Source organism: Notamacropus eugenii, chromosome 3 (assembly GCF_028372415.1).
Source record: "Notamacropus eugenii isolate mMacEug1 chromosome 3, mMacEug1.pri_v2, whole genome shotgun sequence".
Taxonomy (NCBI): domain Eukaryota; kingdom Metazoa; phylum Chordata; class Mammalia; order Diprotodontia; family Macropodidae; genus Notamacropus; species Notamacropus eugenii.
In genome coordinates this window covers 443,051,859-443,068,526 of record NC_092874.1, presented here as the reverse complement: position 1 = coordinate 443,068,526, position 16,668 = coordinate 443,051,859, and the positions used below count along the sequence as shown (strand labels likewise).

General features: G+C 40.2%; 1 protein-coding gene across 6 annotated transcripts in view; it reads right to left on the bottom strand.

Moving 5' to 3' along the window:
- The window catches only part of CRBN (cereblon), a 37,378-nt gene extending 22,004 nt beyond the window's left edge, over window positions 1-15,374 (bottom strand). Inside the window, exons 1-5 of one of the 6 annotated variants that reach the window (XM_072598628.1) lie at window positions 15,170-15,374; window positions 10,126-10,229; window positions 9,104-9,306; window positions 8,035-8,184; window positions 4,068-4,230 (exon numbers count right to left, since the gene is read on the bottom strand). In XM_072598628.1, coding sequence (XP_072454729.1) covers window positions 4,068-4,230; window positions 8,035-8,184; window positions 9,104-9,306; window positions 10,126-10,229; window positions 15,170-15,230 — 681 coding nt within the window. In that variant the 5' untranslated portion in view covers window positions 15,231-15,374. Of the gene's footprint in view, window positions 1-4,067; window positions 4,231-8,034; window positions 8,185-9,103; window positions 9,307-10,125; window positions 10,233-14,298; window positions 14,426-15,169 lie in introns of those variants that run through there. The other 5 variants (XM_072598627.1, XM_072598630.1, XM_072598631.1 and 2 more) reach the window with 5 other exon arrangements.
- Between the last annotated feature and the right edge of the window lie 1,294 nt (window positions 15,375-16,668).

Genomic DNA, 16,668 nt, shown 5'->3' with positions numbered 1-16,668 from the left:
GTGCAAACAATCTCAAAGTTCACTGCATACATCTCAGGGATGCTACACACCTGGATCCTTTAAATTCCTGCAGAGGGTTAGCCTTCAGTAAGTCTGGATAAGCAGTATGGCTGGTGGACGAGTCACTCTCTGCAGGTGATGATGTGCACTCCTGCCATTAAGCATCTTTTCTGCTGCAAAAGTGTGTGGCAACCTGATTAGCACATGCTGGAGGGACTAAGCCATGAAGCATCTAAATATCTCCCAAACCACATCACCTCAACTACTAATGCAACATGGAGACAAGTTCTATTTATACATTCTTAAGGACTGTGGAATACCTGCAACTAAATTGTGTGAAGAAAGGAATGAACTAATAATAAGCCTTGGAGTTTTCTAAAGAAAACATTTCAGAGGACTCAATCGCATTAGCCAAAGATTTTGCTGGCTGTAATACTGAAATGGTACCATGTGAATAAAGCTCACATATTGGGGGTAGTTGTGTTCCCCTGTTCCACTGTCATCACCCCCCAATACACTTCATGGCTAAATGGCCTCCTGTCATGAAAGCTTAAGATGCAGTGATTTAAAAGTTGCAAGATGCTTTCTGATGCATAGAAGAGTCTGCTCTGTGCTCACAATTGTCCACTGAATTAATAAACATCTTTGAAACACCAGGCAACCTGGTTAATAAAGATCTGCAAATGTAGTGGGTATCTAGGATCTTAAAGATCCAAGTAAGTAAGAAGTGATGCAGTAATGCTGGAAGATGCTGACTTCCAAATTCACAGCTGTTCTTCCACATCTAAGAATCCCTGCTCTGCCCCTAAAGGGCTTCCTTGGGTCCAAGTAAAGAGACCAGGCACCTCTGGCACCAAATAACACCTGGGAAGTTTAGAGAGCAAAAAGAGCAATCCCTTTCTCCCTGCCCCCTCCCCTCAGACCATTGCTGAGGTCTGTCCTAGAAACCACTTTGCTTCCTTTTCCACCCCAGCTCTCTCCCCTTCCTAAGTTTCCCTCTCTTCCCTCCTGTCAAAGTTGTCCTCTTTCATCTCCATATTCTTCTTCCTCCACCACCTTTTCCCTCTGTCTTTAGCTTCATTTCCTCTCTCTGTTCCTCCTTTCTGTTTGCCTCTCTCTGCCTTTATTATCTTTCCTATGCTCCCCACTTTCTTGAAATCTAATTGTCAAGAAAGAGAGCTGGCTAGCCCCATGTGCTACAGAACCAACAGGAAACTAGACAGGGCCAAACCAGGACAGAAAGTGACTAGAGACTGGCCTTCTACAAGAATAACAGGGAAGACTTAATTACTAATATAATTTTTGGGACCCAAGTCTACGATTTCACTGCTACAGTAAACCCCTGCAACAGAAACTTGCTCTACCTCTCAAAGGCAAGTAGGGAGGCCGAAGACAGACTGCTGGGCCTGGAGTGTGAAGATCCGAGTTCAAATTCAGCCTCAGACATTTGCTAGTTGTGTGACTCTGGGCAAGTCACTTAACTGCTGCTTGCCTCAGTTTCCCCAGTTATACAATGCAGTTAATCACACCTACCTCTCAGGAGTTGTTGAGAGGATCAAATGAGCTTAGCACGGTGCCTGGCTCAGTGTTGTTGTTCAATCATTTTTCTGTCACGTCTGACTCTTGATGACCCCATTTGGGGTTTTCTTGGCAAAGATACTGGAGGGGTTTGCCATTTCCTTCTCCAGCTCATTTTACAGATGAGGAGATTGATGCAAACAGGGTGAAGTGACTTACCCAGGGTCACACAGCTAGCCAGTGTCTGAGGTCAGATTTGAATTCACAAAGATGAATCTTCTGGATTCCAGCCCAGTACTCTATCCACTGCACCACCTAGTTGGCTCATAGTAGGTGCTATATAAAGGCTTATTCACCTCCTTTCCCCTTCCCCTTTCCTACTCTTCTTCCTCTACTACCAGTGAAGATTAGCACTTCATCTGTAACTTAGTCTTAGAGAGCTGGCTGAGGCACTAGTGAGTCAAGTGATTTGCCCAGGGTCACACAACTACCATGTGTAAGAGGTGGGATTTGAAGCCAGTTCTATCCACTTACTATCCACTATGCTTGGCTGTCTCTTGAATCATTAATATAAGAGAAGAAAAGAAATAAAGTATAATTATTCCTATTTCTGAGCAAAATAAACCAAAAAACTTTCTAAATTGGCAGGGTGGGGGTGGGGGGAAGGACAAAAGAAAGGAAAGGACCCACCTATTTACAATACACATCTACATAAACATTCAGAATGCGAAAGAAACTCCTTGGGGCGGGCACATACTTCTTTGCTGTCCAGAAGATATAATCAACTGAATTTTGTATTGTAGAAAAAACATATAATAATCTGGTTTTCTAAGAGAAGTTTTCATCAATTCAAGCATGGGGATGGTAGCAAAATGTCCTTACTTTCAAGGCATGCTATTATAAAAAAGACACTAGTTATTTTCCTGTGACAATTTTGATAATCAGTATTTCTAAGTCTTGAGATTTAAAAGAACCTATTATCTATTTAAGCTGATTAAAAAAAAACAATGGGAAAGGACACCTTCCACTTTGCAGCTGTCAATATACTAAAAGTAATGCAAGGGAAAAAATAAGAGTGAAATAAAGACTACAGTTGGGAGAAACGAACATCTAAAAAGAAGCTGCAAATGTTAGACAGTATTAATATTGTGAAAATGTCAAGAAGACAGAAGTTTGCAAGTTGTTTGGAGATGCATGATGGGAGCAGTTTGTATAATGCCTCTCCAATGAGAATCCTGAGCTACTTAACATTAATTAAAAATCACAATTTGCCATTACAGTCATTTCACAGGCTGGTAAACTGTAGCACAGTTGAGCTAAGTGACTTTCCAAGATCTTGAAGGGAATCTGTCAAAATCATAAACCTAACCATGGAGTGTGGACAGTGAGGCGTCTGGCAAACTAACCCACCTACATGGTCAAGCTCCTTCCATTTAAAAAGGACAGAACAAGTCATATAATGAAAAGAATAATGGCAATAACCTTCTTACATGAAAGGAATTGGGTGATCTTACACACTTTGCCTTCTAGTGATCTTCTGAGATCTCCTCAGCCAAGACATACAAAGGTACTCTGGTTTACAATCTACTATATTATTTTACACTTCTGACAATTTGATATAAAGTTTAAATTAAACACATCCAATTATTCTACCTATAAAAAGACCAGAGAATCTATAACGCTAGATCTCTACACTCAGAACTGAAAACACTGTTGTAACTTTAAGATTAAACTCCAAAAAAATAAAAAAACAAAGTTCAATATCAATCTTGCTGGTTAGTATAGTGGTGAGTATCCCCACATCTAATGTGGGAAACCAGGGAGGTTTTGTTTCCTTAGGAAGAAACCATAAAAAAATATACATTCTATTTGAAACCTGGAAAGAGATGTAACATCCTACTAATGGGTAACTGGAAATAAATTCCTGTTATTTTGCTTTTGTAAGAAAAAAATCATCTATTTAAATAGTTGTATACAACTAGCTACTGCCAACATTTTTAAGAGCAGCAAATTCCAAACAAACATTATAATCCCAAATCTTTTTTTTAAAGGCCACTTGTTCTAGGAAAGGCAAAGTTAAAATAACTATTTTAAACTAAAATAGTCTATTCTGATTTTGTGCCATTTCCATTTTTTTACATTAAATGTGCTTATACCTATAGAAATAAAAATTAGAATCATGTTATACAGGTACTTCAAAATCCTCACCCCAAATAACACTTTTTACCTTTTTTTTTTTTAAGATCTTTCAAGTATGTATTGTCAAAAAACCTAAACTGCAGAGATCTGCAACCCTGGACAACTCCCCAACCCATTAAAGACCCTCAGGTCTGGGTTGGATGAGTTGACTGCAATAGTGTCTTCTAGTTGTAAGGCTGAAAAATAACCATATTTACAGAGACGCAGATCTGAAGACATCAGACACAAGGCCTTAAAGTTTGCAGCAAAATGCTATATGAGGCGAAGTGAATTCTGAGCAGTCTTCAAAAAGCAAGAGGAGCAAGTGGCTTTGCTTAATTTTAAAAGATGCAGAAAACACTTGTTCTTACCTTCTGATATTTCTGCCACCACTGAGGTGAACAGTGATCTTCCCATGACACAGGTTTTGAAGATGGAAAAAGTTGACATCTACTAAGAGATTCCAACTGGATCGCAGACATAGTTGAAGGCAACACTCGCTCAGGAAGGATTTGCACTTTTGCTTGCTGAATTCTGTGGTGAAGGAAACCAAACATGGGGGATGGTTTAAGTAAAAACTGAATTCAGATTACAAACTCTGGAAGAGATATAATCATACTAAAAATACAAAAATCTGAAAAGTTATTTCATCAGCCACCACATGTCAATATACAAAACAATTTTTAGAAAGAAAATAGTCCACACATTGTACCATTATGCTAACCTTAATGCAGAATCAATAAGAGGATCTTATACTAAGTTGCATAACACAAGACACTGGGGGAAAAAAAGTAACTGAACCAGAAGATCCAAAAGATAACATAAAATCAAGTACCAATTAACTATTCTGTGAGTTATCTATTGCCCCTACAGGCTTCTCCTTTGTTTGGCTTTTAAAAACAGCATTTTAAGAAAAAGAGGAAAAAATACCAAACGCTCAGGCTAATTATTACACAGAAAAGAGATTAAAATAAGGCTAATAACATACATGTACGCAGCACTTTAAATGCTTTCCAAAGTTTACAAAGTGATTTATTCACAGCACCCTAAGGACTACGTCCTGTACAAACGTGTCTTCCCATTTTCACAAATTCAGAAATAAAAACTGAGGGAGGAGAAATAAATGAATCATAATCAAAGGGCATCTGAAGTAATGAAGAAGCAGAACAGCGAAGCTGGGCTTCTGATTCCACGCCCAGTCTTTTCAATTTGGTCACACTGCCTCCTCTAGGCTAAAAAACTGTTTATAGATTTCAAATCTCATTCATTATTTCCCTCATTGGCAGAGAAGTGAATGGTGGATGTACCAGGCAAGTGGCAAAGTATAATTTACTGTCCTCAAAACCAAGTAAAAAGGATTTATATTGATACTTAAAGGCACAAGAGTCTAAACTAATAAGTAAATAAAACACCTCGAATTCTATATACCTTGGTTTTGACTTTTAAAAGCAGTTCACCAAAATAATCACATTTTATAGCATCTCAATAAGATACCCAACGGTTTTTTAGAAGTAAGGTCCCTGGCTCCATCATTATGTACATTTAAGGCTTCTAAAATGACTTTTAAATCAACCACTGCCCTAACAAATGAAGACTGTGAAACAGAAACGGACACTTGCATTTATATGTTCAATGGAACTAAGTACATATGCCCTCCAGAGAACATAGGGATGATGTGAAAATGCCCAAGGATTACTCCTCTCTAGCTCAACCTCAATTTAATGCCTCATCATGGCACAGAAGTAACCTTGGGTTCTTGAAGATTATGTCAGGGTAATCCAAGTTGGGCAGGTTTCACTCTGAGATGTTCAACCATGCAATGTACATGTCTTGAGTCCCTGTATCAACCTGGCAAAATCTGGAGTGGCATATAAACAAAGAGTTAGCTGCTACAGGAAATCACAAAGGCTGCATTGATGGGGAAGCACTCAAAGAAATTTTAAAATGGATCCTTTAAGTAAGGATTCATTTAAATATGTATACTCACTAAACACATTTAGTGAAAATCTTCTGCCCTACTCAAACATGAAATAAAATGATTTTAAATTCTCCATCTTCTTTTTGCAATTTTCCAGATGATTTGTTAAACAGTAACTAAATATATTTATATGAATGTGCACAGGATTAAAAAACTCATCTCCTCAAAAGTTATTTATGACAAACTTAATACAAATATTTTTGTGTAACCATGACTGAAAATCATAATTTCATAGGATAAAGCATGAATATTTAAAAATTATGAGTAAGAGATAAGATCAGTTAACAACTACAACTAAAAGGTTTACCACGCATTTTATTAATCCATCAGAACCAACAATGAATTATTTCCAATTATTAACTTCACACACACGCCATCTTTCAATTTTATATGCCACTGTAGTTTGTTCAAAGCACTGGTGACATCCACTAGTTGAAAGATTCAGAAAATTCACAAGAGTCACAAAAGTTTTTCAAAGACTGTCATATAAGACCTATAGGAAGATCTTCAGGATGCTATGATTTTTTTTCTAGAAATGAAAAGGCTACCTGGTACAGACTTCCTGGTAATATGGGGTGATATAAAGGAGTAGTGCCCATTTATTCTCAATCTCTTATCTGCTACAGACAGAAAAGGAAATAGGGTGAAGTGATTTAAATTTCACATGAAGAATTCCCAGCAACTGTTGGTTAAAGCAGTCTGTGTTGTTCTCTGTGGAAGTTTTTAAAATGACATCTTCATCTTTTTGAAATAGCTTCATAGTGGTCTCACTTGAAGGCAAAGGGAAAATGCTCTTTTAAAGATCTCTTCTAGCCTTGAGTACAATGGTCTTTATTATTAAGTCACAGTCATATGCTTTACATTCCTGAACCAGTTTCATAGGTATTGGTGCACTGCCATCTTGTGTTCAAATAATAACTGCAGTTGTCAAAAATCTCTAGTACAGATACATAGGAACACAGCATCAAATATTAATTGTTCTTTGGGTCATATTTGAAAAAAGAAAAAAAACCCAGCCCCTATAGTACATTAAACAAAACAAAACAAGAAAAAACACCCTTGAGGATGTCCATTTTTTTTAAAAAGTTAGCAAGAACTATACTGATAAAATAGCCTGTAAGGTTACATTAGGTTACATTATTTTTACCAGAATGATTCACTGTTTCTTCCTAATCCATGATATATTCCTCCATTCTGTCCTATCTCCCAAATATGTTTGTTTTGGGATTTTCATACTATTAAACACAAAGCAGTAATAATAATTAAAACAGTTGTCCAAGATGGCCCGATGGATAGAGTGCCAAGCTTGGAGAAAGGAAGACCTAAGTTCAACTCTGGCCTTACACACTTAGCTGTATGACCCTGAACAAATCATTTAACTGTTTGCCTCAGTTTCCTCATTTGCAAAATGAGGTGGACAAGGAAATGGCAAATAACTCTAGTATCTTTATCAAGAAACCCCAAGTGGGGTCAACAAAGCAGGAAACTGATATGATTGAACAACAACAAAAATTGTTCAATATATTAAACAATTGCTTACAACCAGGTGCTTTTTCATACGGTTAAAATATTAGGTTGTAGAAAGCTACAAACAGAAAAAATACTTAAACACACACACAAAATATACAGTAGACTTGTCATAACACCTGGCTATCTTAGGTTAATCAACCCACAAGCATTTCTTGGATGCCTATTATGTGCCCAGGCACTGTATTAAGAATTATGAAGCACACAAAAGCATGATAAAACCTAATTCCTGCCACCCGAGAGATAACATCTCAACTAAAAAAATCCCCACAGGAAGCCTCCCCCAACCACTTCTAATTCCAGGGCATTTCTTCCATTAATTTTCCTTATGTATCCTGTAGACAGCTTGCTTTCTACATATTTGCTGCGTATTGTCTCCCCCATTAGATTGAGAACTCCCTCAGGGTAGGAAATGTCTTTTGCCTTTTTGTATCGCCAGTGCTTAGCACAGTACCTGGCATATAGTAAACTCTTAATGCTTACTGACTGATTAATGTACAGTCATGGCCTGCAAAGTTTTGCCAGTACAGTTTGAACATCTCATCATCTGTGAAGGAAAGACAGACTCTCCCACAGACACTTGCCCAGACCCCATACTGCATGGATGGGGGCGGTGATGTATCGGAATAGTATTGTGAATGGAAACCCAAGCTGTATGGAGTTCTTTCCTGTAACAGAAACGATGAAAATAATGTTCTGTCATGGTATGAATATATGGAAAAGGTCAAATTGTTTTCTTTTTAAAGGATAATTATGCTAACCTATTAGGAAATGGCTAAAGTCATGAGGATGATAAAGGGACAACTTTTAAAGCAAACACAGCAATTTCTTACCCATCTGATTGCGTCCTGATTTCAAGTACTTTGAACCTCTGTCTTCCTACAGCTTTCACTTTTACTATTTCAATTCCAAAGTCCTGCTCTTCTCGATAGGCATATATTTCGGCTGTTGTCCCAAAATGTGCTTCCCTTTCCTGTATGTTACTGAAGACATGGTTTTAAAAAAGGAAATGCCGTTGAGTTGTCTAAAATTTCAATTTCAACATATGCAAAGCTACTAATGGCACTAAACATGTACAAACTTGACAAAGCAACTCATCGTTTGCTAGAGCCCCTTCTTCTAAAAAAATCACAACCAGATTTAGGGAAAGCGCAGAAATTTTAAAGAAAACAACAGGTATCTATTTGTCTGAATTCATTTAGGACTTAAGGAAATTGCATCAAACATACTTTCACTCATTTCCCATATCAAATGTGAGCCACGATATTTGCTTGGATCACTACTCTGTGTTTCTTGCCCCAACTCCTAATTTCCTACATTCCCCTTCACAATATTTAAAGCTTAGTCTTTCCATACCACTGGGTTGTATTTATACAAATCATGGACTTATCATTTTGATAGGAAGTCTGTCCTTTGGAATGTCAAGTTTTTTATTTTAGAATATAAATTTGCTTCTTCTCTTCAAATAAGTAAAATTTCTAGGATTAAAAATCAAAAATTTTTTAAACTTTGTACATTCTATGGCATTCACTCAGGTTTCTGAAACCTTTAAAATTAATAATACTTAAACCAATTCAGACATTTGAGAATATCATACAATGTATAAAATATAAAAATATTCAAAGCCTGATCCTAGAATTATCAGTCATGTGAACAAATGTGTTTGTGTGTGTACAGGTATATAAACGCAGATAGTGAAAGTCATCAACCTTCCCAAATGGTATTTTTATAGTTTTATCAATAAAATCTATTAATTCATAGAATTGTATGCCATCCCTGCACATGTATAAATGTCTACTGACTAACTATTGGAATGCAATCATCTGTTTTGGTTTTACCACACCACTGTACCACTGACTACAGAAAACAAGCTACATAAAAAAATTCACTCATATGTTTTACCTGTATGCTAGAACTGCAAAAGTTCTGTCTTTCTGAATTAAATTCCGCACCATGCTAACTTCTTGAGGGTGAAAAAGTTGAAGAGGTAAGGTTTGTCCAGGAATCAACATCATCATCACCTGTGGCAAAACTGGAATCACCTGACAGCTGTCATCATCATGCAAAGTCCTGCCATGAAATTCTTCCATATCAGAGCCCAGATACTATTTAGGAATACATACATACAATGACTTCATGGATATGAAAGCAAAATCTTAAGTTTATTAAATTAAACAATATTAATGTGACAAAAGCAGATATAATCTGATAGATCTAAAAGTCTAAACTGAAATATACGACATTTTAAAGCATTAATATTACACTATTCTATCAAGCAGCAATGTGTAAAGCTGAACATTAAACTAAATTAATTATAGTACTAATAGGATTCTGTGATTAAGGAAGAGTGAAAATTACTCTAGCCACTGGATTAAATTCAGAAAGTTTACAAACTGTGAGCTGAGAAGTTAAAGAAAGGAATACATGAATCCATATCTGCATTAAGAATTTACTTTCAACAAAACATCCAATGTTGATCAGCATAACAAACATACTTTTCTGTAAACTGAATAAACAGTATCTTCTACCTGTTTTTTAAATGCACATGAATATTTAAGAAAATTTATAAGTTCATCTAAAAGCATTTCTGAATTCAAAGTAGACTTTCATAATTATTATTTCCTAACTCAATGGATATCAATCATATGAAGGTCAAAATAATAATAAAAGAGCTTCCTTACACTGAAAAAGTTTAGGAGTCACAATTCAAATTTCTTTTCACAAATACATATACATACTTAAGTACAGCTTTTTCAAAACTATTCCATTACAAAAGGCTTGTCAATTAGTAAATAACTAACAACCTTATTCACAGAGTTTCATTAGGGTATATGAGATAATACCACAATCACTGTTTCCAGTAACCTACAGGAATATGATAGTTAAAAGTAGCTCTGATCAGGATTATAACCAAAAGTACACACCACGTGAGACGTTGGCAGGCTGGTGTCAAAATTAATGATGTTAGGTTTTTTGGCTTCTTGGCTGTCCTGATCTTCAACTTCCATTTCATCATCTTCTTCACTTTCTGCTAATAAGAAGTAAAAGAATATTGCACTTTTTAAAAAAGTGAATTAATTTGTTGAAATGCAATTATTTAATGAAAAGAAAGTTTCACATTTAAAGTTTTAGGGATATGTCCCTTTAGAGAAGAGGTTTTTTATCTGGGATCCATGGATAAATTTCTGAGGGTCCATGAACTTGAGAGGGGGAAAAAATACATCTTTGTTTTCATGAACATCTAAATAAATTTAGAATTTCCCTCAATAATTTAGAGACATTATTCTAAGAAAGAGTCCACAGGCTTAACCAGACTGCCAAAGGAATCCATTACACCAATTTATTTAAGAACTCTTCCCCTAGAAGAAATGATCTCTTACTTTTCTAATATAAACACATTTAAAAGCCAAATTTACTGCTTACCAAAAAAAAAAAAACAACCTAGATCAAAGAAAATAAAGATATCTTCAATAGATACAACTAGTAGAGTGGGAAGAACAATGGACTTGGAAAAGGGATATGCTGAAAATGTTTAACAGCCCTGCAGGTGGTGCAGTAAATAGAGATGTAGACTTGGAATCTGGAATACCTGAATTCAAATCCAGCCTCAAACACTTACTAGGTGTGTGACCCTAGGAAAATCACTTGACCTCTGTCCACTTTGGCTTCCTCATTTATAAAATAGGAATAATAACAGTACCTACCTCACAGGAATGTTGTGAAGATCACATGAGATACTTGTAAAGTACTCTGCATGGTGCTACTATGTGCCTGGCTTTCCCCTTCCCTGTTCTTTCAAGTTTAATCTGAATTATCAACATTTTCTCCATCACTTTCTTAACTCTAGATAATCAACAAAACAATAAACCAATTCCTGAGTTGTAAAATTTGTCAATTTTTGAAGTGTATTAAATGTTCACCCCAACAGCTGAACAATCAGCTGCTGGTTCAAGCCAGTGCCAGTATAGCCTTGACTTGGAATCAGAAGACTACTTGGGGTTCACAGCTATCTTTGCTTTTTTACTAGCTGTGTGACTGTGGGTAAATCTCTCCTCAATGGTTCTCAGTTTCTTCACTTAAGAAAATCAGAGGGTTGGCCTGGATGTTCTCTAAGGTCTCGTCTAGCTCTAATATTCTGTGATTATGGGATTCAATGATGGATCATCTTTACTACAAGCACCTTTAAGAGAGGGGACTGTTTTTTGTCTGGCCTTATATTCCCAGCAGCAGATGCTTAATAAATGCTTGCTGACTCTGGAATCTTTGCAACATTCTTTCCAGTCATGCTGAATTGGGAATATTTTTTAGTTTGACTGTTATCAATCATACTAAACATGAAAAAAAGACAATGAATTTCATTTTGTGAAAATTTCACTTAAGTTTACATTAAAAATAATGCTATTCTGTGAAATAGCAACAGAAAATAATTAGAAGATATTAATAACATGCTCCTCTCAAAAACTGTTTTCTATAACTGCAATAAGGGACAGATCAATAAGTTCTTTTTGTTCAAGCAAAATTCAGGGTAAACAATTTGAGAGAAAGAGATTTTTACACACAGGTATCACTTCTTACAAAGTACTAGACTGTACATTTGCAATTCTATCAAATAAATGCTTTGCACATTAATTTCAGGACATACCATAGTAACAGCAGCCAGCATTTATATAATATTTTACAGTTTGCAAAGCACTTCACAAATATTATCACATTTTATTCTCAAAACAACCCTGGGGGTAAGGTCAATCGATCAACCCTTATTAAATGCCCTTGTTCCAGGCATTACACTAAACACTATGGATACAAAAAAGGCAAAAGACAGTCCCTGCCCTCAAGGAACTTACAATCTAATGGATGAGACAAAATGCCAACAAATATGTATAAAGCAAACTATATACAGGATAAATAGGAAATAATATCAGAGGGGAGGCACTAGAATTATTGGGAAAGGCTTCCTGCAAAAGCAAAGATTTGAGTTGGGACATAAAGGAAGCTAGGAGGCAGAGTTGAGGAGGGAGTGTTTCAGGCATGGAGTTCAGTAAGAGAAAATGTACTAACTGGGAGATGCAGTTTTATAACCCCCATTTTATAGACTAGAAATCTGAGGCAGAGAGATTATGTGACTTGCCAAGGTCACACATCCAGGAAGTGTCTGAGGCGGGATCTGAACTAGACAGAATCTTCCTGACCCAGAAATCTTCCTACTATGTCAATAGGCTTCTTCTCCTCTCTAATGAACCACACATATCACTGCAAAGGTGCCAGGTCTGACAACACTCTTCTCCACCTTCCAGCTCCACACTGCCACCTTAGGCCCTCATTTAAGGCCATCTACAATCGGACTCCAGCCTAAATGCACACTTCTATGTTCCAGCTACACTGGACCATCTGCGGCTACCAATCTCATCCTATGGTTTCCTGCTTCTGCGCCATTCACAGTCTTCCCTCCCCCACCAATAGAAATCTCTCCTTCCCTCAAGCTGAGGTATGATCCCACCCTAGCTACTACAGAATTGCCTCTTCAACATTTTCCTAGTACTTACTTTGATCTCTTATGCACCTGTTATAGCAATGGAGCTGCCTTATTCTGGACTCCCACCAATTAGATTATAGCGAATCAATGGCAGGGACACTGCCATCTCTTTTCCTTAATACCAGTGCCTATCACAATGTACTGTACATAGCAGCTGTAACCTTTTTCACAACATATACACTATAGGCGTATTTAATCTGGTATCTCTAAGACTATTCAGAATGGCAGAGTGAATCAAGCACCTCCTGGTGCCAGAAGACCTAGGCCTGAGTCTCACCTCTGACACATATTGACTGTGTGACTCCTGAGCAGATCCTTGGTATTCTAAATAACCTCCTAATCTGCAGAGAAAGGGCCAACTCCAGAGCTCACTATACCAATGAAATCACAGATCTAATCACTCTCCTATGTAAGAATTAATAAACAGAAGGATAATGCATAAACAAAAAGATAATAAACATGTGCAGTTTTTAATTTAATCAAATTTGAAATATCTCAATACACAGATAGATTTCAATATATGAATATGAATTCTAACATATGGACCAAATGTGGTCCAGAATGCTAATGTGTCTCAATATAGTAAAGGTGTTGGAATTTTTTTTTTTACCAACTCTTGAAAGCTAAGGAGTAATTATTAAAATCAAAGAAATCTGCTGCTGCGAATTACTATGATGGTGATGAAATTATACTAATTTTTACTATGAACATGAAAAATGTTTAATTAATTGAATATTATTTGGAAATCATTATTATTAGATTAGCAACACATACAGACTCCCTGACTCCTGATAACTGTTGACTAAACATGTACCAATACTTGCTAAGTGTGCCATTTTGGTCAATACAGAAGCCTGTAGACTGATGACTCACTTGACTGCAGCAGTAAGTACAACCTTATCTGGACTTTTTACCACAGCAGAAACTGGATTTGGTAGATAAAGGAATGACCCTGCAGTACAAACTGTTCTAGAGGGGGGAAAGGCCGGGTCTCCCTCAGTCAAAAGCTAACCATAATTTAACTCCTAGACACAGTAAGACAAAGCAGTTGGCTCTGAGTTTCCAACCACTGCCTGACGTTTCCTGGTTTTCAGAAAAAAGCTTCTTTGTCACTGGTCTCCCTGCATCTCTTCTCTTTCCCTTCATGCCCGATGCTGTCTCCAAATCGACACAGAACACTTCTGATCCCGTCACTCCCTGGTGCAAAAATGGGGTAAATTCAAAATTTCTGAGCTCGGATTCTGAGGCTCCCCACAGTCTGGCCACAGATACCTTTTCGGACGTTTGTCCGTCCTTCCCCACAAGAACACTCCACCGCAGCCCGACAGACCTCCTTCCACGGTCCTTCTCGCTTGTCCGCATCCCTGACCTACCTTCGAAAGCCCTTTTCCTCTCACTCGCCCTACTTGAGTTACGTCCATGCTTCAATCCATCAGCAAGCCTTATAAGCTGTACATCAGGCACAGTACCTGCCTGACACTAAACGGGCAATCAATGTTTATCGATTGATCCCAAACTTATCGATGAGGAGCTAGGTCCTGCAGGCTGCCTTCCTGGAGCTTACCGTCCCGGGCGGGAGGCCACAGCCGGGTAAACATCTGCCTGAAAACACCCGGGGTGACCTGACGCGTCACCGCGGTCCCGCTTCTCGGGGCAGCAGCACAAGGTGGCCCTGGATCGGGGGTCCCAGCCCCCCCAAGCTGCGGAGCGCCCGCTTCGCCCCGGCCATGGAGTGGCCGGGAAGGTCAAGGGGCGAGCGAGTGACCTCGGCTGCGGCTGGGGGGGTGCGGGTGGGGAGCATCTACACCGCCGGGCCAGGAGGGGGTCCGGCTGCGGCTGGGGGGTGGGGAGCGTCTACACCGCCGGGCCAGGAGGGGGTCCGGCTGCGGCTGGGGGGTGGGGAGCGTCTACACCGCCGGGTCCGGCTGCGGCAGGGGGGGTGCGGGTGGGGAGCATCTACACCGCCGGGCCAGGAGGCGGTCCGGCTGCGGCTGGGGGGATGGGGAGCGTCTACACCGCCGGGTCCGGCTGCGGCTGGGGGGGTGGGGAGCGTCTACACCGCCGGGCCAGGAGGGGGTCCGGCTGCGGCTGGGGGGGTGGGGAGCGTCTACACCGCCGGGTCCGGCTGCGGCTGCCAAACGGCCCCGCCCTCAGGGAGTTTACATTCTACCAGGGGGAAGGGCGAGGACGCGCGAGAGCTCCCAGGGCGGGGAGGCCGCGGGGGCTTCCCGGAGGAGGCTCCCCCCGATACTCCCAGACCAAGCGCCCCGCCCCGCCCGCCGCCAGGCTCGCCCCGCTCTCCGGGCCGCAAGGCAGCGGCCTCCGCGCGGGCCGCGCTCCGCCGGGTTCCGCTCCCCGCCCAGACGGCGCCCCGCAGCCCCGGGCCCCGCCTCCCCCGCTCCACTCCCCGGGGGTGTCGGCGGCCGGGCGGTTACCGGGCATGAGCTGCAGGTGGTTCCCCATGTTTGGTTCTCCTTCGCCACCTTCGCCGGCCATGTCTGTTTACCCGCGGAGCAGTCTGGGAAAAATCATTGCGGCCGGCGAAAGAAAGAGACGGCGGCCGCCAGGTTCCTGGCCGGCCAGTTCCGGGGAGCGGAAGCCCACAGCGCCCTCTGCCGGCCCAGCGGCGCGGCGACAGGCGCGACGGAGGAGGCGGAGCTGAGAGTGAGGGGGCGGGGAGGGGGAGGAGCGCGCCTGCTGGGACCGCCCACAGAGGCCAATGAGCTCCGGGAGCTCCGCCCCGCCTCCCAGGGCTGCAGTGCCTCCTGGGAAAAAGGGGGTCTCCTGGACTTTGTGTGTGTATACAGACATGCACGTGTTGCTGCTGCGTCAGTTTCACTTGGAAGATAACTGTACAGAAAATTTGTGTTCTCTATTAGAGATCGGAGAATCCCAGAAAAGTAGAGCTACAGAGGACCTTTGTGCGCACGTGTGTGTCCATACACACCTAGTCTTCCACAAGGACACGTGTGTTCTGCCATTTTTAGGTCGTGTCTGACTCTTCATGACCCCATCTGGAGCTTTCCTGGCCACCACACCGCAGCGCTTCCCCATTCTTTCTTCAGCTCATTTTACAGAGGAGGAAACTGAGGCATACAGAGTTAAGTGACTGGACCAGGGTCGTACAGCTAGCAAGTGTCTGAGGCTGGATTTGAACTCAGGAAGATGAGTCCTCCCGACTTCAGGTGTGGCACTGTCCTATTCCACATCTAGCTGACTGCATATATGAATATACACATCTATGACCCAGCCTATGGCCAGAAATTAGATACGGTGTATACGTACATACAGACACATAAAGCTGTGTGTCTGTGTCTGTTTATCCATGTACCTGTGTAGGGATGACTAAAAACATTCCCCAGTAGATTAATGGTAGATGGATAGGAACAGTTCTCAAAAAGAATTGTAAAGTTTTGAGCATCATATGAAAGAAAGCTCCAGGTCACTCATGATAAGGGAAATGCAGGTCCAAAGAACTGTAAGTTTTCATCTCATACACAGCCAAGGAGATCTAAGAAGAAGATAGTTACTGCTGGATGGAATGGAGAAAGAGGCATATTAATAAACACTGGGTTGAGCTTTGGGGCAACAATTCTGCAAGTAATTTGGAATCATGCAAGTAAAACGACTAAAAAGTCCATACCCTTTGACTCAGGAATTCCACTAAAAGGCAGAAAGCCTGAGGAGGTCATTGACAAAAACATATTAAAATAATCCAAACAATCCTACAGTCTTGGTTTCCTTGGTGGTAAAGAAATGGAAATAAAGTAGATATCTATCTATTGAAGGATGGCGAAACAAATTGTAGTACATGAATGTAATGAAATATTACTAAGCTATAAGAAGAAAACTGAACATCACGAATAGAGAAAGACATGGACTGATGCAAAGTGAACAGGGGCAGAAAAGAATACACACAGATACAGCAATGTTG